The 25,704-nt window shown below is 32.8% G+C and overlaps 1 protein-coding gene across 1 annotated transcript; it reads left to right on the forward strand.

Moving 5' to 3' along the window:
- Positions 1–4,720: 4,720 nt before the first annotated feature.
- Positions 4,721–6,801, forward strand: LOC102608575 (phospholipase A1-Igamma3, chloroplastic). Its single transcript, XM_006470574.4, has one exon. It carries the CDS (start codon positions 5,073–5,075, stop codon positions 6,678–6,680), a length of 1,608 nt encoding a protein of 535 aa, XP_006470637.1. The 5' UTR covers positions 4,721–5,072; the 3' UTR covers positions 6,681–6,801.
- The last annotated feature ends 18,903 nt before the right edge of the window (positions 6,802–25,704 follow it).

Here is a 25,704-nt window from a genome sequence, read left to right on the forward strand (position 1 = left end):
TGTAAAAATTTTAGAAGATGTATAGACCATAAATATAGTTTTAATGGGTTGGTGTATTTGAGTGAATCATTCTACAAGAGTTGTAGATTTTTTGAAGATAACTTTTTCTCAAATGTACAAATAAATATGTTAGGGAAAAAGAGTGAAACCTTCTATTATTTGACTAAACTAATTAAAACCCACCTAATATTTTAAAACACATCTAAATCTCCCTGAATGTTAATTTTTTTTGTTGATTTACTATTTTACTTAGGTAGTTGTTTATTATTGAGAGTATGAATACCTTTAATAATTTAATTAATTGAATAATTCTTTATCATAAATGATGGAAAATCTAAATTTAAAATTATGAGAAAAAACAAGGGAATTGTCATAATATTTAAACTAATTCTGAAAACTCCCTTACTTTTTTTTATAATTTTGAATTAATTAGGATTAAAAATTTATTCAATTAATTAAATAATTGAGGTACTCATATTCCCAACATCAAACAATCTTTAAGTGTAAACAAAAAATATATATTGACACTTAGGGAAGTCTAAATGTATTTTAAAATATTAACGGATTATAATTAATTTAGCCAAATAACAAGAATATATTGCATTTTTCCCATAAATGTGTCAAAAGGGAGACCCCGTGTATGGTTCGTTAGACCACTCGTGGATTAAGAAAAGATGATTCTATCATTATGATTCTGGTCGGAAAAAAAAAAAAAACCAAAATTTCCACGTGCATTAATTGCTCCTTTAGTTCTGGTTGATTTCGGACTCATTGACGATGGCTTTGTTCATACTAGTTGACTTGAACAGAAGTAGAGAAGCACACAATAAGAAATAATAAAAACGAGTATAACATTTTATGATCAATAAGTAAAAGAATCATGTACTGTGCATTTAATTAAATATTATTTCTAATCTAATTGCAATATTAAAAAATTATGGGAAATTATCATTTGTATACCCTTAGTTTACTCCATTATCAAAAATACTACAACACTTTGAAGGTGTATCAATCGTCCACCCTAAGTTGACAAAATGTATCAGCTGACCACTAAACCGTTAGTTGCCGTTTAAGTATGATGACGTCATAAGGGTAATTTGGTCTTTTCATATGATACAAGTGATAATTTAAGGGTATACAAGTGATAAAAAGAGAATTTAAGGGTATACAAGTGATAATTTTCAAGGGTAAAATCGTCAATTCACTGTAACTCCGTTAACTTTCAAACGGAAACTAACGGTTTGATGGTCGGCTGATACATTTTGTCAACTAAGGGTGGACGATTGATACACCCTCAAAGTGTTGTAGTATTTTTAATAACAGAGCAAATATAGGGTATATGAATGATAATTTCCCAAAAATTATATATAAATTTTTGCTTAGTGTTGAATCTAAATCACTATCATATTATTATTTTTTGAATGCTCTTATTGGATACTTTGATTTGGGTAAGGAGCAAAACGAAATCTCAAAGGGATTCCAATCTTTCCTTAAATCACGAGTACAATATAAGGTCTTAGGCTAATTTCAGTTGTCTGCTATAAATAGACTCTTGTACTTGTTAAAATTAAAAAATTGAATCAAGAAATCCTTTGATATTTAGTTTAAAATTAATTTTAGATTACCTTCCGTGAATTGATTATTTTCAAAAGGTGATTCTCTCTCCACCCCAAAATTTTCAGAAAAATAATTACAAAATTGCACATTATTTTTAAAAAATTTCAAATAAAAAAAGAAATTTGGAGAAGTAATTAATTAAATCTATCTTACTTTATTTTTTTGTGACTTAGATATTTTTATTGTACTTGATTACAAAGATTGCTTTGGCATAAGTTTAAATTGATTATTTTACTCTTATAAGGTAAAACTACCAAGAATTTAATTTAACTTCAATATTTTTATAATTTTATACTAAATTCATTGATTCTAATACTACTTTATTAGTATGATTATTAAATTTTAATTAATTTAACACTGTTTTTATTGCACAGTACTCATGTAAATTATTAGGCCATCAAATTATGTCATTTACATGTAATGGTAGTGAAAATAATAACTATATATCATTTAAAAATATTAGATTCACATAATTAACTACGTAAATTATTAGATACAATAACTCGTGTTTATTGGGGCAATTTGATTGTTTTATATCATAATAATAAATTAGTAAAATAAAACTTATATTAAAACTTATGATCAAAGACGGTAAAAAAAACTAAGATAAAAATTAATAGAAGGATTTAATTGATTAACTATACAAAAATTTTATTAATTCATATCTTTTAAAAATATTGTGAATTGTTATAATTATTTTTTAGAAGTAGAGTGGATTTATAAAAATAGTAAAGTGAAAATATCCCCACCCCACCCATATTCAACTCATTCCTTTTATTTTTAAAAACATCAATTTATTCTTCTTTTTTTTGTTAAGAAGAAAAAAATAATCAATTTATCCTTATTTTTCTTGATATTTTGAATAAAAATAAAGATAATTTAAAATTTTTAAAAATATGGAGATAATTTAAATCCATTCATAATCTAAAATTTATCCCTTATAGTTTATGCCTCCAGCACTCCAGAAAGTTCACGTGAACCCCTTTTTGGGTATCCTACACAGGAATATCCTGTCATAAACGATCTCTAGCCATTATGCCTTCTTTTTTTTTCCCTTCTCCCGCATTATGTATCCATTTTATTAAGCTTGACTTTGATGTATGGTGTATCAATATTCAGCTGATCGAACTCATTAATGATCTTTTTAATGATACACAGCAACTATGCTTCTAATTATAAAAATCTGCATTTATTCAAATAAAATCTCGAGTAGTTGTATAAGTGTTTATTTGAGTGGTGATTAATCTATGTATACACTTGTTATGGATTTATAGCTGTAAAATACTTTCTCAAACTGAAAAGATTAGGATTGACCATCAAAACGACCTTTTTATTTATAATTTTCTGTAAATTTATGCGCCAATTTTTTTATTTTTTAAAACAAATATCTAGCATATCCATCTACCATAATTTCCACGAATTTTTGTGGGGTACTGGATATTAGTGCTGTAAATTCCCATAATAAGCCAATCCATTATGAACAAAAGTTTTAGTGGTGACCCCCAAAGTTCTGAAAAAGAGAGGCACTTGCTGAGAGTGTGTGAGAGAACTAAGATGGTACCACATCAACAACTCTTCCCTCTTAATAAATAAAAATCCATTAATTCTCATCCATTTGTTTATTTCATTGTTAAAATTCTTTTTTCAGTGTATTAAATTATTTGATATCTAAAAATTAAATTGGACTCGATTAATCTAGATTCAAGTCAGATAGGACCACTTGGGCGTAAAGTTCTCCCAACAAATATTTAACGCAGTTGTATTCTCAAGTCTCGAACCGAATACTTTAGTTAAGATAGAACAATCGCATATCAACTGATTTGGGCGTTTTTTCATATTAAAATATACCAGCTGCATTATTTAACTAATCACATATATTAAAATATAGGCGTAATGCAATAGTCTTTAAGCATTAGCACTACTCAAAATCCATATTTTACTTCTTAATTTATTTTAAGGTGTCTAATTGAGTAATTTTTAAATAGTTTTATTTGATTTATCGTTCGTGTTTGAATTTTAGTGAAATAACTTAGGTAAGAATTATAAATTGATTTGAACCTTACTCTTATGTCTAACTTTTATAGGATAAATAAAAAAAATCTACTTCTATTTTTTAAAATAATTAAAATATATTATCAAATGTTCTGAACTCTCACTTTTGATAACCTTGTGCTTCATATTATTGATAGCGTGTAGTTTAAAAAAAATAGAGATTACAAATTTCACTTACTAAATGTTAGTAAATTGGTGGGTGAAGCAGACACGCAGTTAAAATGAAATTGTAAGAAAATAAAAAACAAGCACAATAGAGGACACCATAAATTATGTGGTTCGGCTTTTAGCCTACATTCACATGCGAAAATAAAAGGAAATATTTTACTAGTGAAAATGAGTTACAAGTACTGTAGTATTATAGCTCATTTCCCAAAATTTCAATACACTCAAACTCTCAGAACACTAATCACTCAAGAGTTTATTAAACTCTTAATACTCTCAACTCTAAAAGAAGACAATGCTTCTCTCTTAATGGAATTGGATTTACTCATTCTCTTCGTTTCTATTTATAGAGAAAGATTTGACACTATTCATCAATTATATATTATTATTTTTCTTCTTTTTCTTCTTTCTCTTGTCAAAACCGTGTGCTTCTTTTTCTTTCAAACTTGCTGCAAAATTCTTCTTCTTCTTTGAACAAAATTGTTACCATCTAGATGGCCACTTTATTTGACACTAAACACCAAAAATTGCTCCCTCATATTACTCTAATAATTGTGGGCACAAACAACATTCATGGCAAGCCAAATTACTTCTAGGGACCGATGAGAACGTATGCTTGAGATTTAATAATTTTTATAATCATATCTACGGACCACCAATCATCCATTTAAATTTTATCCAAAAGAAGATTTCGATGGCCCTGATCTTTTTCAAAACCCCTTAGTCTCATTGCTATGTAGCCTAAGGTATGAAATACGTGTCACATTAGCTATACCTCAATATCTACGTCAACTGAGCCCAGATGCAAACTGATAAGACAACTCATTGATTGTAGCTCGGTCCTGGTCCTGCGTTATATGTATATAATGTAGTATCTCGTACATCCATTTCACATGCAGTATTTTCTGATCCTTTTCTTTCACTGATACACAAAACAACACAGCTCAACGCCTCAAACACTATTAACCAGGCATTGGTATGACTCAGTGGATGTAGCCAAAAGCTTCTTTAAGCCTCATTCGGGAAACGAGAACTTGTACATACATATCACATGCATTGACTTGGATCTTCCTTGATCTCTCTCTCTCTCTCTCTCCCTCCCGCGCAATCCTCACCCCCACAATTTACTTAATTTTGTATTATCTCCTTCTTGTGAAAATTCATAACTCACCCCTCTCTCAAAAACCAGCAAGAAATCAAAAGAAAATTAAAACTCACCCGTTAGAAAGAACCCATCAATGGCTCCTAATCTTTTATCTTTCAGCAGTCCTAAGGGTGTCTTTCCATTTCTCCCTCAACAATACAGATACTACAAAAAGAAAGCCAAGACAAGTCTTCTTTACCTAAACAACCTCACTAATGTTTCATCTCTAAACTCTAAAAACCTCCTCAAATGCTCATCCGTTTCAAATCTAAGCACTCCCCCGTTAGATGAAACCTTAGCTTTTGATCATCAACAAGAAGAAGAAGAACAAGAACAAGAACAAGAAGAAAAGGAGTTACATGAGATGTGGAAGGCAATTCAGGGTTGCAATGACTGGCAAGGATTATTAGACCCCATGAATTGCCATCTCCGAAAAGAAATCATTCGTTATGGCGAATTCTCACAAGCATGCTACGATTCTTTTGACTTTGATCCTCACTCCAAGTATTGTGGCACTTGCAAATATTCAGCAGCTAGTTTCTTCAAAAAGCTTGATATGGCTGATTCTGGCTACCAAATTAGCAGGTATCTTTATGCGACCTCAAACATCAATCTTCCAAAATTTTTCCAAAAATCTAGGCTAAGTAGTGTGTGGAGCACTTATGCTAATTGGATGGGCTACATCGCCGTTACCACCGATGAAGAGGAGATAAAACGGCTGGGAAGAAGAGATATAGTGGTTGCATGGAGGGGCACGGTCACATATATTGAATGGATTTATGATCTTAAAGATATTCTCCATACGGCAAATTTTGGTAGTGACCCTTCTATCAAAATTGAGTTAGGGTTTCATGACTTGTACACCAAGAAAGAACAGTCTTGTAACTATTGCACATTTTCAGCTCGTGAACAAGTGTTAGCTGAAATCAAGAGGCTTATTGAGTACTATGAAGGAGAAGAAATTAGCATTACATTCACAGGCCATAGCCTTGGAGCGGCTTTGGCTATAGTAAGTGCATATGATGTGGCAGAGTTGGGATTAAACATCGTAAACGATGGAGAATCATCATCAAGTACCAAGAAGATTCCGATCACCGTTTACTCTTTTGCCGGGCCTCGAGTGGGGAATCTCAAGTTCAAAGAACGGTGTGATGAGCTTGGAGTTAAAGTGCTACGAGTTGTTAATGTTCATGACAAAGTACCAACGGTTCCCGGAATTCTTGCAAATGAAAAGTTCCAATTTCAGAAGCACTTTGAAGAAGCTACAAAGTTCCCATGGAGCTATGCTCATGTTGGTGTTGAGTTAGCATTGGATCACACTAACAGTCCATTTTTGAAGAACACTAAAGATTTTGGGTGCGCCCACAATCTTGAAGCACTTTTACATTTGCTAGATGGGTATTGTGGAAAAGAAAATCAGTTTTGTTTGGAGACCACAAAGAGAGATATTGCGTTGGTTAATAAAAGTTGTGATTTCTTGAAGAGCGAATACGAGGTGCCTCCACACTGGCGTCAAGATGAAAACAAAGGGATGGTGAGAAATACTGATGGCAGATGGGTTTTGCCAGAGAGGCCAAGGCTTGAGGCTCTTCCAGAAGATACAGCGCACCATCTTCAAAAAGTTCTCAAGAATATTGCTAATAGTAATAATAATAATAATTCCAATTCTGCTAATAATTCCTCTCAGTTAGAAGCAATTTGATTTGTTAATAGTTGCTGCGTATGGTACAATTAAGTAGCTTGTACGGTAGTTAATGAACTACCAGAAAACTTTGGTGTACTTTGTTGCCTTCTGCATACTTAATGATAATTAATTACTGTCAGTTTTGAGAGCCCCTTTATTTACTTTCTTTTTATGGTTATTTTCTTTTTTGGTTACATAATATCCATCGCAACCCATGTCCCGAATTAGTAACATAACTTCCAAATTTGAATTTTTGCTTCGTTAGTTAGAAAAGATAAAATAGGTTCATATTTAAATTTTATATTACAGAAAAGGGCTCTTAGTAGCTAATATTTGGCATATCCAAATATGCTATTCCTCAATATAAGGCAATATAGACAAGTTACTGGTGAGGCAAACAGTAAGATCTGGATTTTATGTGATTTGCTTGTAAAAATTTTAAGAGTGTAAAAAGCTCTATTTGATTTCAGCTTCTCCCAGCTGAAATCTGGCATGTCCAATAATCATATATGATGGTCCAAGATGGTGATTTATTATTAGTTATGTGCATGACGATACATGTATCGAACATGTCTTCTCATGTAATTGGTTAAAGCAGAGGTCAATGTTTAGTTGAGCGGCCTTCTTAGATTTGATTTGATCCTTGTTAGTGTGCATGCGTTAATAAAATAAAATAAAATAAATTAATTAGTTAAAGTATGATGACGCTCTCTCCTACCAAACTTTAATTTGGTGTGATTATGAGATATGAATTCAGTGCTGAGTTATGTGCTTAATGCTTCCTAACAAATTTTAATTTAGTGTGATTATAGAATATGAAGCCAATGCTAAATTGATCTATAATCAACTTTTCATAATCTTCTACTACACATGCAAGTATAACAATATATGGTTAAGATTTATTTAGTTTTATATTCTTATCCAATAATTACTAATTGTATCTTTCAAAAAATTTAACAAAAAAGCCAACTCAACACTGAATTTAATTTTGTGATTATGATATTTATTATCTTGTATCTCTTTTTTTTTTTACCTCCCATTTTCCCTCTATTTTTGAAACATTATATCTTTTTACCCTTTTTGGGTGGGAAAGGATAAATTTTTGCTTTCATTTCTTTGATATTTTTTAGGAGTCTCGATCACGATGATGTCGCTAGATGCCTAGCATATGTGATCAACATGTTGAGCAAAGAACATAAATATCGATCATAATATGTGGCCAAGCTTTTTATGTGTTTCTTTTTCTCTTCTTTTTATTATTAAAAACAACAAATTAAACAATCACAACCTTTATTTTTTTTGGCTGAAGTGAAAAAAGACTATGAGAACTGAAATTTTTATCGAGGAGTAATATCAGGTGTCCTAACATATAAATCTCAATTCGAATCTCAACTAATATGATCTTTTATTATTAGATAATGATTAAGTAATTTTACTATTTATGAGATCTATTGTCTAATAAATAAGTGACGTATAACATTAAGAGTCAAGTTATGACTCAAACAGTGAGATCCTTAAAGTAATTGTTTTTACCGAGTGCTTGACTAGGCAAACTCTAAATGATGTCATTTTCAAGTTTGCTCATCAAGTACTTATTTGATCAAAAAATTTTGAGTAAAACAGAATTTCCCTTAATCATACTGTCACAATGATTACATTATATGTCATTCAATTATTGATTTTAATACAGTTAATTAACGATTAGATGAGAAAGTCAATCATTTAATTTTTAGCACATTACGTACAATTAATGCATGGACATATCACTTCATAATAATCTTTTCATCTCATTTTTGAAAGATCAACATTATTGATATCCAAATAATTAAGACTAGCATTAAGTTTTGGGATTTGAAAGATGAATACGCAATGTTTTAAAGATTATTATATAATTTAAAAGTGGGTATGGATGTTTGTTCCGTTCCTTAATACATTATCTCCAAACTAAACTAATAGATTTGGGGATGTAAGTGGGGCTGGTCTGAAAGGATAGTAGTATGATAATTTATGTCATTATTTGTTAAGTCCTTTTGATACATATAGCTGTTAAATTTTTGGCAATACTATATGGTTATTGAATATTCGTATGGGTAACAGGTTGTGGAATAGATTTTCACATTGTTTATAATATTAATAATATAGTATAACACAAAATCTATAACCAACTCAATGAACGGTCAGTTATTTTAGAAATAATAGTTCAAATTTACTAAATATTATTTTTGTCATAAATTATGAAATAAATAAATTGTTAAATTTCAACCTCAATCTCAAATGGGACCTAAGTGAGGCACGACCTCAATTAATTTTTTAAAAAAATTTAAAGAATGATTTAAAAAATACCTTATTTTATTTAAATTTTATAAAAATGTCCTATCTAAATGTCCCCCCTCCCATATAAATATTGAAACTATGAAAATGTGCCAGTTAATCATAGATAATTTCAACACGTCCCACGTCTAGAAGTCTAATTTTTTAGAGTTTAATTAATTATTTGATATAAATTTTTTAGAGTTTAATTAATTATTTGATATAAATTTTTTAGACTACAATATATTTTTGTAAGTGTTCCAACCTAACAAAATTTCTGAATAGAGTTAACTTCTTTTTAACAGTCCGTATCGTCATTAATGAACCGACCTTGTGAGTAAAATCATGAGGTCGGCTGTTTAATCTGGCTAAGTCTTGCTGGAAGTTAGTATTAAATAGACACCAATCTCTTTGTCCTCTCTTTTGATTTTTTTGCCATTTATTTACCTTTCCGTGGCTGACAGAGTAACTTCTGACAAACATTGTCAAATTTGAAAATTTTCAATCCGCAACCTTCTTTCATTAAAGCCGGTGGACCTGATTTCAACTCTTTTCATTAAAAAAGACAAAAAAATTCCCTCTCTTACACGAAACTAATGGTGATGAAAATGTGCACAATTCGAAAAGCACAAGTGCGTCTGTACATGCAGATATGACACCACGCTATGGTGTCGTTGATATGGTTTAGCTTATTGTGATACTGTCCAAATGTTTTGATAAAGAATGATGATAAGTTACATGCATATAAGTCAGTCCACTTACAATTATTTCACCAGAGCGGATACCTGACAGAAAGTAGCGAAGAGAAAATGATACTGAATAAATACTGGACTAAGTAATAACATAAATTTGAGGTACCTCTTAAGTTAACTATTGAGTTAATAGTTATTGAATATAAATTGAGCGCATTGGCAATGCAAAATTCACATCACGAGTGGAAAAGGACATTTAGAGTTGTTGCCATTACTGTAGCGTAGCACATTTTACAATACAGCATGTGTCACAATAGAAAACGATAAAAACAAAATTACCTGGATAGCGTGACATATCAAGACACTCAAAATCTATGACATGATCAAAATCCCAAGAGCAATGTGATGCTGTTGTTAGGTTACAATAAACATAACGTACCTCCACACACAATAATAATGATAGATATATAGGCTAATACTATGTTACAATTAATATAACAGTACCTCCACATACATTAATAATGATAAATTTCATTAATAGATACTGTTGATATATATGGGTGTACGTCAGATATATATTTTCTTTTTCCTCGTTTATTTGGGAGCTCCTATGTTACATTAAATATATCATACGCAATTCAAAAGAACCACACAAATTATGAGACCCACATAACTGTGTGGTTCTTATTAACTGTGTATGGTACATTGTAACGTAACAAAATCCCATTTATTTACCTTTATGTGGCAGACAGAGTAACTTCGGACTCTTCCCTGAGTTTCATCGGTGAGTTGTCAATTTTCAGTGCTCAACTTAATTTCATTAAAGCCTGTGGACCTGACTTCCACTCTTCTTAATAAAAAAAGACAAAAAATTCCCATCTGTCACACGAAACGAATGGTTATGAAAATGTGCACAATTTGAAAACCATAAGTGTACCTGTATATGAAGAAATGACACCTTGTTATGATGTCATTGATACGACTCATCTTCTACAACCACCGATAACAGCCTTTACTTGAGTTCTTTTACTTAATACCGAAAGAAAATTTATTCAACCCTCTACCTCTGGTTAACAGATAGTCGAGTTCTAATCATTTTTAGATGCGCTTAATTAATATTATTGGATGAATGAGTTATCAATGAGTTACGAGTCCATTGACTACGATTCATCTTATATTTTTGTCTAGATGTTTTGACTATTAGAATTAATTTAGATAAATTTTATTGTAGCAAAATACAAATTTTTGTCCTTATTAATTTAAAGGGATATATTTGTAATCTAACAAAAAATTTGAGTCATTTGCTAACAGTATTTTATTTCATTTTGTACTATTATTGTTGATTTTTTTTGAAAGAGTGGTTCAAAAAATTTGTTGAGGAGCATATTTTACATCAACTGAGAATAATTACTAGGTTGATAATATAAATTTTAGACAACTCTCACTCTCGAGTTAGTTTTCAAATATATGTAAGGATTATAAACTTTTATATATTATCAAAACTCAACCCACGCATAAATAGGCACACATTATCTTTTTAAGTGGAAAGGGTATTAAAAGGTTGTTGGCAACTTCTGTAGTGTAGCACATTTACAATGCACGCTTATCTCTCAAACTCCCTGGACGCACCATGACTTAACAGCACGTGTCACAATAGAAAGCAATGAAACAAAAATTACGTGGAGTACGTGACATAACGAGACACTCAATTTTGTCCCTTCTACTGGAGAAGCGCTCCACCACTGACAGAGACCCAACAAGAATCGGAAAAATGGACACTGACAGGACGGCTACATCATTTCAATGGCACGCCTCTCTTTTAGTCTTTAACTTGCACAAATCCATCATTTGTCCTTAGACTAAAAACCAGAGTGCCTTTCTTTTATTTAATTATTTTCTGAATAGTTAAGTTGACAATTCTCTCCACAGAGAAGGTGTTCGGTGTTTTCTGAAAGGTTGTTGTTTATTTATTTTTATAAATAAATAAGAACCGAATGAAATGAATGCAGTGCTCAAAATTTTTCTTAAAATGTGTGCGCTTATTGATGATGATTGTGATACGGGGCTCGGGTAAAAACTTTCCATACAAACAGAAACAGATGTTCCAAGAGAAGGCGCCATTCCTCTGGACTCTGGAGCCCTCGGTGATTCGAGTCCCTTTATAAAAATTTGTAACAAAATCCTCTCCTATAATTACTGCGCATAGAATATAGATATATATAGTTTGTAAGCTGAAACTGGCCTCGAAGAAACTGACACAGCATGTCTAGGTAGGCACAAAGTGAGCCTTGCCCTCTAAAAGTGAAAATTGCACCAAGAATTTAAAAATTAAAAATGGTATGAAAAGACATACAAATCATGATTAAACCAACTAAAATGGTACTTGGGAAAATCCTTAAGCATCAAGAGAAATGAGCTTTCGAACATTCGAGGGGCTGCTCCTGTCACCATGGCACCATGTATCTCTTTTCAAATATTAGTCAGAGAGTACGTATATTTGTTTTTAAGTACAGGATAGAGATCTCACTTCCTTTTTAACGCAGATTTTTAACGAGCCAAAACATTGATTTCAAGCTACATTAGTTACTTGGGTGCTCACTGTTCCGGTGTTGTATTCTCTACAGTTCTTCTTTGCTAGCTAGTTTGCCTAAAACAATTATTGCCTAAAACAATTATAAGAGAGAAATTCTAAATTACATCAGAAGTATCATATCAGTCATATAACAAGTAATTAATATTATAACATATGTGCATTTATTTTGAAAAATCATCATGCAAGTGGTGGTTATAATAAATTCAACCACATGTGTCATACATGCATCAATTGATTGTAATATATCATATGTATTATAAAATTTCTCGTTACAAGGATAGGCTCTTTCTATAAAAATAACACGGAGCTTAGTTGAAAATTTGGGATCAGTGATTTGCTATCCACCATCAATTACTTTATCTTTTGTGTTGGCCTGTAACTATGAACCCAACATCAGTAACACCTATTAGCTCCATTCTATATGCGGTTTTTCAAGCTTTTAGTGGCGGTTGGAAATGCATTTAGTTGGACAGTTGACTCTACAACTGCTGTTTCTTGTTTGCTCAACTCTTCTTTTAAGCTTCATTGGTGCGTGGACAAATGGCTAAATTGTTGAGCTACAATCTCCAAAATATCTTTTCAGTGTTCTCGTATCTATCTTGAAGGCAATTAAATAGTAGATTTATTGGTCAATTTGGGTTTGCATTTTCTTTATTTTACTTGATCAATTACCGAATTTTTAATTCAAGTATAAGTGGAGTTTTCCTAAATATCCTATTCATTTTTCAGCACTTGTATGTATTGTACTCATTTTCCTTATATTAATAAATCTCGATTAACCGAGGCCTTTTAATCAAAAAAGAAATTTAGCTATATTGTTTGTCCAAATGCTTGCCTCAAAGCTTCCTCTATCAAGATTTAATTTTTTTTTTTTTTAATGACACTCTCTCAGATTGCCTTTGGATTAAAAATAATATGGATGGATTGGCTACGGATGATTCGGGGATCTTGTAGTGGGGCTGATTTTCAGGACATCAAAGGAATCTACACTTAGCGATGGATTAGGGCCAAAGAGTAACCCAATTGAATATTGTAACTTTGTGTTTGCAATTTTTGCTTTCATTGGGCTTGTCTGAGAGCAGATACATTCAAGCTATGTAGATCTTGGATGCACTTTAAATATTTTTCAATATACAAATTATTTCCCACACCAAATTGCCAACTTTCCTGGAATGGTTTAATAATATTTAACATTGTGGGTGTTAATTAGATTAAGCTCTTGTGGTGGTAAAAAGGGTCTAGAATTAAAACGCCACTTACGTGAGTCATTGATTAGGAATGATGGGTCAATTTAGTTACCGCCCTGCTATAATTTTTAAAAAAAAAGTAGAAAAAAAAACAAAAAATCTTCAACATAGAACAACACTACATAATAATATGAGCTAAATAGTGAATATTATTAATATAGCATTCTATGAACAATTATAACATGGTGTCGTGTGTTATTGAAAAATATACAAGGTTAATTTTATCTCTAAAGCTGTTAACCACTTTTGGAACAAGTAGATATTTTTAATTAGATTTCAATAATGACGCATTCAGCGTGTCTCAATAAATTTTTATGTTGTACCAATAGAATGTATATATGGAGAGAGAGACGGAGGGAGTATTTAGGAGGTTGGCAAACCTGATCTAATTCAATGCCAATTCAATCTAATTTTAAAGGGTTCGAGTGGGTTGTTATGAGTTAAATAGGTTGATTTTTCTAACTCAATTAATAATTAGGTTGGATTAGATTAATTATGATGAACTTGTCTAATTCATCCCAATCCACATAGATGATGATCATCATCATGATCATGATAAAATGAAAATTTCATTTTATTATCAGGTTGGGTTAGATTAATTATGTTGAAATATTGTTCTTAATCTTAAGATAGTTGGTTTATTTTATTTTATTTTGTTGAACACTAGCTATTGATTGAAATTTTCATGTTATATTATATTTATGTTTGACTTTAATAAGTTTCATATCTTTTTCTTTATATAACTTTAATTTTTTAATTTGACATTTAACTTGATCAACCTAACTTGATGGTATAAGGATTAAATTGGTTTGTGTTGAACATGTTTATTTAGCTAGCTTGGATTAATTTTATCTCAACCTATTCAATAGTGGATTGGATAGGATTTCAACAAATCATATCCAACTCAACTATGTCTACACATGGTAGTATTATTGCTTTAATTGGCACAAACTATAATGTATGAAGATGGAGGTAGCATTTGTTTTTTTGTGTGAAATTTGAATATATCTAAATTTAATTAATGTTCAAATGGCTTTTTTTTTTTTTCTAATATATGAGTATAAGCAGCATCTTGTTTGTTTTTATAAATAAAAATATCAAAAATATGGTTATTTGACATTTATGTATTTACAAGACAAAACGGGTAATTATTTAGGTTTTATAGTTTAAGAAATAAGTACACTTAATAAAAATATTATTATAATATACTATATATTTCTTATTTAGATATAAAAATCATAAAAAATTACTTTTTTTTGTTCAATTGTAATTGTCTTAACATTAGATCCAAGTTAACAAAAAAATGAATTTAAAAAATCTAAAATTAATAAAATTTAAATTTTAGATTTAAATGTTTAACAAATAAGTCCGGATGGCTCATGGCCGGAATGTTAATTTTGATCTTCAATTTTCAAGGGCGGCAACCAAATTTTGTCTTTCTCAAAACAGTCTATCCCCCCCCCCCCCGCCCCCCCCCAAAAAAAAAAAAAAAAATTATGATACAAAACAAAAAATGGTAGGTTTGACCGGGACATCCAAAGTTTTTGGAAATTGTATAAGTCTTTGGGACATGCCTGAGTTGTTGTCAGCAGGTCTCCATCTCATCAAATTAATAAATTCCTAATAAAATTATTCACTTTGTTTATTTGTACCAACATAGTGCTAAATAAATCTAATGGCATCTTTAAGATGGGATTAATTTTGTAATATATAGGGGCTCTTGTAACTTACTCCGAATTGTTCATCTTAATCGAAATAGACACAAATACGAAATGTCTAAGTCCATACATAAATTTAATAGTTAAATTTTTAATATTGCATAATAAAAACAATAAAAAATAAGAAGATTTCAATTACATGTGCTAGAAAAGCCAAGGAAAATATATTGCAAGCAGTGCAATACTTTAGGTTGTTGCATCTTAATTAGTGATGGGATGCCACATGGTAAAAATCTTGTGTAATTTTTAATAGTGACTTAGAATTTAATTACACATGTATAGTCTATAAATGATAAATCTATCTAGTACTACTAACAACATTAAAGAGAAATATACTTATAATTAAATTTGTGTAGAAATAGACTCTCATATGTCGATTTATTATTATTATTATTATTTTAGAATAAAAATAAAATAAAATAAATATAATATTATGTATTTTGATTTGTGTGACTTGTTTTGTTCCATAATTTGTAGCTATTTTAAGAAGTGCAATTGTGGCCGTAAGTTAAGCAACTTGTCCCTTTCATTAACCTACCTACAGGGCCCGTTCGCCTTTCTGTCAACTCGATGGCGGATCCGACCCGATCTTTTTATTTATTCTTTTACTTTTTTTTCGCTCTCATAATGAAAAAGTGTCTTCTACATTTTCTTTCTCTCTCTCTCTCTTTTTTTTCTAAATAGAATCATTAAAATATTGGTTTCTTTTTCTAAACATACTATTAAATATAAAGTTGTCAAATTGGTTGGCCATCTCGAATCTGTGATTGGCTTGTTTATAAACTTAAAATTTATTCTTAATTTATTAAATGTGGTTTAATTTAGCTTGCCCACCAATTTAGGTGGGTATCTTATCTTCAATTTGTTAAGTTCTTCGCATTTTTATATTGTGAAATCTCATTAAGATATTATGGAAATCTAACTATTATTTTTTATGTATTAAAGACTTTCAATGAATTTTAAAATAATATAAATAACTTAGGAAAACTATTATAAGGAGATAACGAATATGTATAATCATTTATTACAAAAATTAATTACATATAATAAAAAAATAAATACCATTTTCAGTCAAAGAGCAAAAGATAAATAAAAAGATGAAGCATAACATCAAATAGATAATTAAATTTAAAAAATAAAATATATATATGATGGGTGTCGAAGCCAACAAAAATAAATTTCTACTCTAAATAAATTGTGTATAGTGATTGAGCAGGGTCGTATCCACAGAGATCGGTAATTAATTAAATCCTTTTGAAACGTAAAACGTAAAATGAGGGAATTGTTGACAATAATAAAAATCAAATTAAAATAACAAGAATGCAAATTAAAGTTGTAATTCAAATTAGAGAAAGCTCTGGTTGAAGGAATTAACTCAGCTTGATTCAACTACTGATCATTGATTCAAATATAGATTATTATTACTCATGAATAGACCGGTTATAGCTACTGAGACCCTCTAATAGCCAATCTCTCCTTAACTAGTCGATAACCAAGGTACGACCGTTGGTTATTTCCCTAATCAATAGACAACCCTAGATACGATCATAGAATTTAATCAATTGACAGCCTGAAAAACCAGAGAGACCCAAATCCTAATCAACACATATGATGATTCATTTAAATTAGATTGTTTATTCTCACAACACAACTCTCTGCTATGTTATTTGTCACAAGCATTAAATTCTTCATACGATGAATCCTTTAATTGACAATAGATTAAGTTGATAATTAAATAGTGGCCAATTACCTAATTAACAAACATAATCATGAAACTAATTCAGAGAATAAACAAATACCCAAAAAGCAATAAAACAATTAAAGCACAAGAAAGATCTCACAGTAGTGATGAATCAAAGCTTCGTTATCCTTCAACCAGAAAAATAGGTTTAGTTCTTCATAGAGAGGAGAGAAAAATTAAATCTAGAGTTTCTTTCTTTTTCTCCAATCCAAAAATCCCCCCTTTTTCACAATAGATTCCTCCCTTAAATACTCCCTCTCTCTTCTCTTTTATAATTCTATTTAAAATAAAATACTAATATCTGAAATATTAAATTCGTAATTACAAAAATAACCAAAAATACAAAACACGTTAAACTAAAAACTGCAGGTCCGCAGTTGACAGCACGCGCCCACGCCTTATCAACAAAGTTCTTCTGACCCTCATAATTTCTCCAAGAGAACAATCCTCCTTAAACATCATCTTTTAGCTCAATTTTATCACCAATCAATAGAATTGCACCTACAAAAGTAAAACACAAGTAAAACATTATTATTAAGTGCAAAACATCGATATTAAGGGAAGTAAACAATGCAAAACTAGTGCATAAATTGCACTCTAACAAATTCCCCCACACCAAGATGATGCTTGTCCTCAAGCATATAACTCAAGATTAATCCCAAATCTCCACTCAATTCTCATCTCAACTCATCCAAAAATAATTTTAATCAAGCATACCTCAAGAAATTAAGTCGATCAACATTCGAGAGACAAGGACTTTTAAAGCATAGAATCTCATAAGATAGAATAAGAACATTTAACCACCAAGAAGATCCATTCAAAATTCAAGTGCAACAAGATTTAATAGCCCTCTCAATGACTTCACTCCATGCACTCAAAGTGTTTAGGGTATCATCTATGCACTCAAATCAAATCAAAGAATGCTATTACCATAAGCTTGCTTATATATCACATCTCAATCCACAAAACATGAATAAAATGCAAAAATCTAAGGGTCTTAAAAGGGTTGTAATGGGGTTAAATGAAAAAGAAAGGTTTACGAAAGAAAAAGAGATCAAAACGAGAAGAATGAACTCATTGAATGAACTTATGATATCAAAATGCTTATTTCTACTCAAGTCACCAAGAATGTAAACATTTTTTTTTCGATTTTTTTTCTTTTTTCTTTTTTTTTCCTTTTTTTTTCTTTTTTGTTTGTTTGTTTTTTTTTTTCGAATCAAACAAAAGAAATGAACCTTGCACAATTGAATTCAAGCATAATGCTTGTTGATCTAATTGAGAAACTTTAATACAAGGTAGAAAAAGCAACAAAATATATCCATACAATGAGTCCAAAAATCTCCTTAAATTGAGGCTCAAAAAGAAGAAAAATGGTTAAGTAGACGGAGAGAATTAGATAGGTAATGGTTAAGGCTCAAACAAATGTAGCAAATAAAGGTCTTCGGGTAAAGAAAAAGGAAAATGCGAGAATAGAAAAATGATAAATGGTTTGCCCTTATCATTTTAATGCATAAAATCCCGTAATGTGGCTTCAACATGCATAATAAAGCAAGTTCTAGAATAAACAAACTAGGATTGATATTCACATAACAAAAATAATTAGAGCAAAGTGGTTGCTCATAGGCTCAAATCCTCACAAAGTTGGTAAATTTGCCATCAAATCATGTACACTCTTCAAATGAATCAATCATCAATAGTGGTGTAGAATGAGATGAAGGTATGAATGAGATATAAAAGGAAAGGTAAAAATGATAATAAGCGAGAAAGATGTATGTAGTAAAAAAAAATGAAAGATAAAATGTGAGTGATGAAAGAGTATGATAGGAAAAAAGAAATAGATGTAAATAATTTGAGATAGATGGGAAAAAAAAAGTAGTGAGAAAGAAAAGAAAAGATAAAATAATAATATATAAAGCATACTAACTCCAAAATCATTTAAGGATGAGTAGAGTGAAAATAAATGAGTAGAGTGAAAATACTACTTCCAGACATCAATAATGCAAAAATCCCTCCCCCACACCAAGAAATTACATTGTCCCCAATGTAAGATAATCAAAGCTCACATAAAAATTAAAGCGTAAGGATAAAAGTTTAAGGGCAAAAAGAAACTTCCCTGAATTGTGAGCTTTGATCCACATAACGTCTATGGGCTTGGCGGAAATGGTGGGGTAAATCCCACACTCTCGAAGTATGCGGCCAAATTCTGCTCCATTTTGTTCAACTTGTGCTCCATTTTCTCTAACTGAATGCTCAAAGGTGGTGCGGATGTAGAAGGAATAGTTGGCGGGGCAACAGTGTCGTCGTCAAACTCGTCATCAAAGGTAGCACCACTCCTAGCATAAAGCTTCTTCGGAAGTTGAGTGGGTCCTGGTTCAGTAAACTGAAATCTCCCCTCCTTGAATTCGACCACACCTGTTCTTTCAAACACAGACATATCCAAAAATTCCTTTTTGCAAGCAGGATGCAAATCATTATTGTCAGGATCAAGCACACATAGGTTTATAGCTAACAGAGTAATGTATGGACCAAGAAATAAAGTCCTATACCGTTTAAGCACACTTTGAAATTGATCCGCTAACTAAAAACCTAAATTAGGCCTCACATCATTTAACATGCACCAGATAAAATAAAATTCAGTTTTAGAGAAAATTCCTGAGTGATCTTTCTTGCCTAAAAAATTATATGCTAAGAATCGATGCACACATTTCAAAACAGGATCACGTAAGAAAGAACTTTTTGATTTACTCGGGTCATAGGCATTGTGATCAACAGATAAATTACGCCAAAGACCATAAGGCTCAAAATTTTCGCTAAAGTCACAAGTTGTTCCTAAATATTCATCACTAGTAGAATAATCATCATCAATGAATCCTAAAGCTAGGTTAAAATCCGTGATAGAGTGTGAAAAATTTTGTCCCATTAACCTAAACTTAATGACATCCGGGGTATGCAAAGTAAAATCATTCGGCATAGTGAATTGAAAAGTAGCATAAAACTCCCTAATCAACTCAACATAACCCAAGCAATCAACATCAACAAACTTACGCAACCCAATCTTATCTATCAAAGAATCAAAATTATCTTTAACATTTAATTTTTCAAGAGTCGGGTAATGAATATACTTAGCTGGAAGTATTTTGCGCGTGGAAATATCTTTGTACCTCTCTTTCTCTTGTTGAGTCGCGAATGCGAGGCACCCTCCGAGATTGGATTCCGCAAGTGGCAAAACACTCATGCCTTTTCCATGCTTCGATCTTTGTCTCACGGCTTGGCGTGAATCTGAAATTATGTTCCATGGAACCGTAGTGGGAGCGGCAATCTTAGATTTCTTTGCGACGGGTGTCTTTTTCGACGACTTGGAAGTAGATGCTTTCCTCTTCGGCATTGTTACAATAATTGCACTCACGGATTTCGATTTACCCGGCTGGAATACAGGGTGTAGGCTGGTTGTGTTGCGCTTGCTGCTCGGCTGGAGTTTGTTGCGCGAGTTGGGGCTGGTTGTGCGCGCTGTTGAGGCTTGCTTTGCGGGTGCTGGTTCGTTGTTGTGTTGCGCGCGAGAGCTGGTTCGCGTTGCTGGGTCGTTGCGCTGCGGGGCTGTTGCGCGCAAGAGCCAGTTCACGTTGCGGGTCTGCGTTGCGGATCTGTTGCGCTGCGCGCGCGGGACTGATGTGCTGCGCTGAGGCTGATTCGCGCTGCGCTCGCGGGCTGGGGATGCTGGAGCTTGCTGCTGGTTCTGGGCGTACTCGTCTGCTGCTGCTGGTTGCGCGGTGAAGGCTGGAGCTGATGCTGCTGGTTGCGGCTGGGGCTGATGCTGCTGTAAAACGATAATCAACAGTAATTTTTGAATTAGGGATTTGTGAACAGTGATTTTCGATTTTTGGTTTTTTTTTTTTTTGATGAATCACTTTGAGACACTAAAAATTTTAGAAGTACTTTTCTAATAAGTACGTGGGCACGCCTTATAAAAAATTTTCTTCTGACCAAAATAAGCAAACACATTAAATTTCAGAAGTACTTTTCTAATAAGTACGTGGGCACGCCTTAAAACTTTGAGACATTAAAAATTACAGAATTAGCTAAGACGTGGGCACGCCTTATCAAAAATTTTCTTCTGACCAAAATAAGCAAACTCATTTCATTTTTTTTTCATTTTTCATTTTTTTTTAAAGAAGATAAAACAAAAACCAAAATAAACAAATCATTTGGGTTGCCTCCCAAAAAGCGCCTTTGTTTTATGTCTTTGGCTAGACACATTTATGTATCAATCTCCATAAATAGGATTCTCGAGAGCCAATTCCTCCACAATATTCACCGAAAAACCTTCGTAAAAAGGTTTTAAACGATGACCATTAACCTTAAAGGCTTTATTAGAGATTGGACTCCGAATCTCAACTGCACCATGAGGAAAAACATTAGTAACAATAAAAGGTCCTACCCAACGAGAACGTAATTTACCAGGAAAAAGTTTAAGTTTAGAGTGAAAGAGAAGAACTTTTTGACCAACAGAGAACTCTTTTCTCAAAATAATTCTGTCATGAAATGTCTTCGTCTTTTCCTTGTAAAATCGCGAACTCTCGTAGGATTCATTTCTAATCTCCTCCAACTCTTGCAGCTGCAACTTCCTCTGCTTTCCTGCTTCATCCATCCGCATATTGCATTGCTTAACCGCCCAGTATGCTCTGTGCTCAAGTTCTACAGGTAAATGACAAGGTTTACCAAATACTAAACGATAAGGAGACATACCTATGGGAGTTTTGTAAGCGGTGCGATACGCCCATAATGCATCATCTAATCGCAAACTCCAATCCTTACGATTTGGACTAACTGTCTTTTCAAGAATAGACTTGATTTCTCTGTTTGATATCTCAGCTTGTCCACTTGTCTGTGGATGATAGGCGGTAGACACTCGGTGGGTAACATGATATCTTTTGAATAGAGCTTCCACCACTCGATTACAGAAATGAATGCCTCTATCACTTATCATCGCTCTCGGTACACCAAACCTGGCAAAAATATTAGACTTGACAAAATCTACAACAACTTTAGCATTGTCAGTCCGGGTGGCCTTAGCCTCTACCCACTTAGAAACGTAATCCACTGCTAAAAGAATGTAAGAATTGCCAAAAGATGAGGGAAAAGGTCCCATAAAATCAATGCCCCACACATCGAATATTTCACATACAAGAATAGGGGTAAGTGGCATTTGATTTCTATGACTTAAATTACCAGTCTTTTGACAACTCTCACACGACTTACAAAACATATATGAATCACGAAATAAAGTAGGCCAAAATAAACCACATTCTAACACCTTGGATGCTGTCCTTTTGGGACCAAAATGACCACCACATGCATATGAGTGACAAAATTGAAGAATAGAAGGAATTTCAAACTCAGATACGCACCTTCTGATGACTTTGTCAGAGCAATGTTTCCACAAGTAAGGGTCATCCCAAACATAGTATTTAGCATCGCTCTTAATTTTATCCTTTTGAGCCCTCGTCAGATCACTAGGTAGTGTTCTTGTAACTAAGTAATTGACAATATCAGCGTACCAAGGAACCATACCTTGAGTTACAAAGAGATGCTCATCTGGAAAATCATCTTTCAAAGGTGCTGCTTCTTCACTCGTGGTCAATCTACTAAGGTGGTCTGCAACTAAGTTTTCTGTTCCTTTTTTGTCACGGATCTCCAAGTTGAATTCTTGAAGCAATAGGATCCAGCGGATAAGTCTCGGTTTCGCTTCCTTCTTGGCGAGCAAATATCTGAGAGCTGCATGGTCAGAAAAAACAATCACTTTAGTACCCAATAAATATGAACGGAATTTTTCTAAAGCAAAAACAATAGCTAAAAGTTCTTTTTCCGTTGTTGAGTAATTGCACTGAGCACTATCAAGTGTTCTTGATGCGTAATATATCACATGAGCAGCTCTTCCAACCCTTTGTCCGAGAACAGCACCAACAGCATAATTACTGGCGTCGCACATTATCTCAAAAGGGAGGCTCCAGTCTGGTGGCTGTATAATTGGAGCTGAAGTCAACAACTCCTTAAGTTTATCAAATGCTACCTTGCATGCTTCATTAAAATCAAACGTCACATCTTTCTGAAGAAGCTTGCATAAAGGCTGAGCTATCTTCGAAAAATCCTTGATAAATCGTCTATAAAAACCTGCATGACCAAGGAAAGAACGAACTTCTCGCACACATGTGGGATAAGGTAAAGATTTAATAACATCTATTTTAGCTTTATCTACCTCAATTCCTCTAGCAGAGACTACATGACCCAAAATAATGCCTTGATCTACCATAAAATGACATTTTTCATAATTCAAGACAAGGTTTGTTTCAATGCATCTTTCAAGCACTTTCTTCAGATTATAGAGACAATCATCGAAAGAATCAACATAGACTGTAAAATCGTCCATAAATACCTTTATAGTGTTTTCTACATAGTCTGAAAAAATACTGACCATGCACCTCTGAAAAGTGGCGGGAGCGTTACAAAGACCAAATGGCATACGTCGGTACGCAAAGGTTCCAAAAGAACATGTGAAGGTAGTCTTCTCCTGATCCTCAGGCGCAACTGGTATCTGATGAAAACCTGAATAGCCATCAAGACAACAAAAGTGAGATTTTCCTGCCAACCTTTCAAGCATCTGATCAATAAAAGGAATAAGAAAATGATCCTTCCTAGTGAGTGAATTAAGCTTTCTAAAATCAATACAAACCCTCCACTCATTCTGAACTCGGGTAGGAACTAACTCACCATAAGAATTCTCAACAATTGTTATACCAGTTTTCTTTGGTACCACTTGTACCGGACTTACCCATTTGCTATCCGAAATTGGATAGATTATACCTGCATCAAGAAGTTTTAGAATTTCTTTCTTCACTACTTCCATCATGAGTGGATTCAAATGGCGTTGAGCTTCAATTGAAGGTTTGGCATCTTCCTCCAGCAGTATTCTATGCATGCACGTGGACGGACTTATCCCTTTAATATCTGCAATTGTCCACCCAATAGCCTTTTTGTAATCTCGTAGCACTCTAATAAGTTTCTCTTCCTCTAAAGTACTAAGCTTTGAAGAGATGATCACCGGAAGTGTCTCATTATCTCCTAAAAACATGTACTTTAGATGACTAGGCAATGGTTTAAGCTCTATTTTTGGTGCCTGCAAAATAGATGGAAGAAGTTTTGCATTAGATGAAGGTAATTCATTATTAGACATATGATGAGTTAAAGTTCTCAAAGAATTTAATTCATAAATTGTCTCTTGCAATACAGAATTTAAAACAAACTCATTTTCATCCTTTTGCAATCCTTTGAGGCCCAAACTGTTATTTAAAGCAGCTACCAATGAATCTTCAACATCCAAATAAAAAACTTCCTGCACTATAGGGTTAATAACATCCATAGAAAATACCGAATGTTCTTCACTGAGATATTTCATGGCATCATACATATTGAACTCTATAACCTCTCCATCAAACTCCATAGTAAGAGTCCTTTTATGTACATCCATTTTAGTTCTAGCAGTCTTAAGAAAAGGTCTTCCTAGCAAAATTGGGACAGAATTAGAGGAGTTATCATCTTCCATATCAAGTACATAAAAATCAGCAGGAAAAACCAACTCATTAACTTGTACTAAGACATCTTCTAATACCCCATCAGGATATGCATTAGACCTATCAGCTAGTTGAATTATCACGCCAGTTTCTTTTAATGCACCAATATTCAAAGACGAATAAATAGAACGAGGCATGACATTAATAGAAGCTCCTAGATCTAACATAGCCTTCTCAACTCTAACACTACCAATTTTGCAAGGGATAGTAAACATACCTGGATCCTTGCACTTGGGAGGTAATTTCTTTTGGAGAACTGCTGAAACATTCTCCCCCATATGAACTCTTTCATCTCCTCTTAATTTTCTCTTGGAGGTGCACAGTTCCTTAAGAAATTTAGCATATCGAGGTATTTATTTTATAGCATCTAATAAGGGAATATTTACCTCAACCTTGCGAAATGTCTCAAGGATGTCTTTCTCTTGTTCCTCCTTCTTGAATTTTGCAAACCGGCTTGGAAAAGGAGGAGGTATCACAATAGGTAGGGGTTTCGCTCTGGTGGGTTGCGCATCCTGAGATTTAGGCATCAATTCATTCTTTTCAAGCTCATCTTCTACATGCTCTGTCACTTTCTTACTAGGCTGTTGCAACTCCTTCCCACTTCTAAGGATGACGGCACTGGCGTTTTGCTTTGGATTCACCTCAGATTGTGAAGGCAATTTCCCAGATACTTGAGACTCTAGACGGCTCATCGTAGTTGCCAATTGACTCACTTGGTTTTCCAAGTTCTGAATGCTTGCTGTAGTTGCCTGCTGAAATTGTTGAGTGTTAGTCGCAAGTGATTTAACAATTTCTTCAAGAGATATACCTGACTTGGAGTTTGACTGTGGAGGTGTTGGTTGTCTTGGTGGATACTGTTGTGGGAATCCTGACGGCCTAACTCCATAGCTGAAGTTGGGATGATCCTTCCATCCCAGATTGTATGTTTGTGCATAAGGATCATACCTCCTCTGAGGCATGCCTGGAAATCCTCCAACTGCATTGGCTTGTTCAGCGGGTTCTTCTTGAAGTGTAGGACACATATCAGTTGAATGACCCATATTGTAACAAATGCCACAAGTCTTCACCTGTTGCACATTACCTACAACAAACTTTTCCACAAGAGAAGTAAGTTTA

This window comes from Citrus sinensis, chromosome 2 (assembly GCF_022201045.2).
Source record: "Citrus sinensis cultivar Valencia sweet orange chromosome 2, DVS_A1.0, whole genome shotgun sequence".
Lineage (NCBI taxonomy): Eukaryota > Viridiplantae > Streptophyta > Magnoliopsida > Sapindales > Rutaceae > Citrus > Citrus sinensis.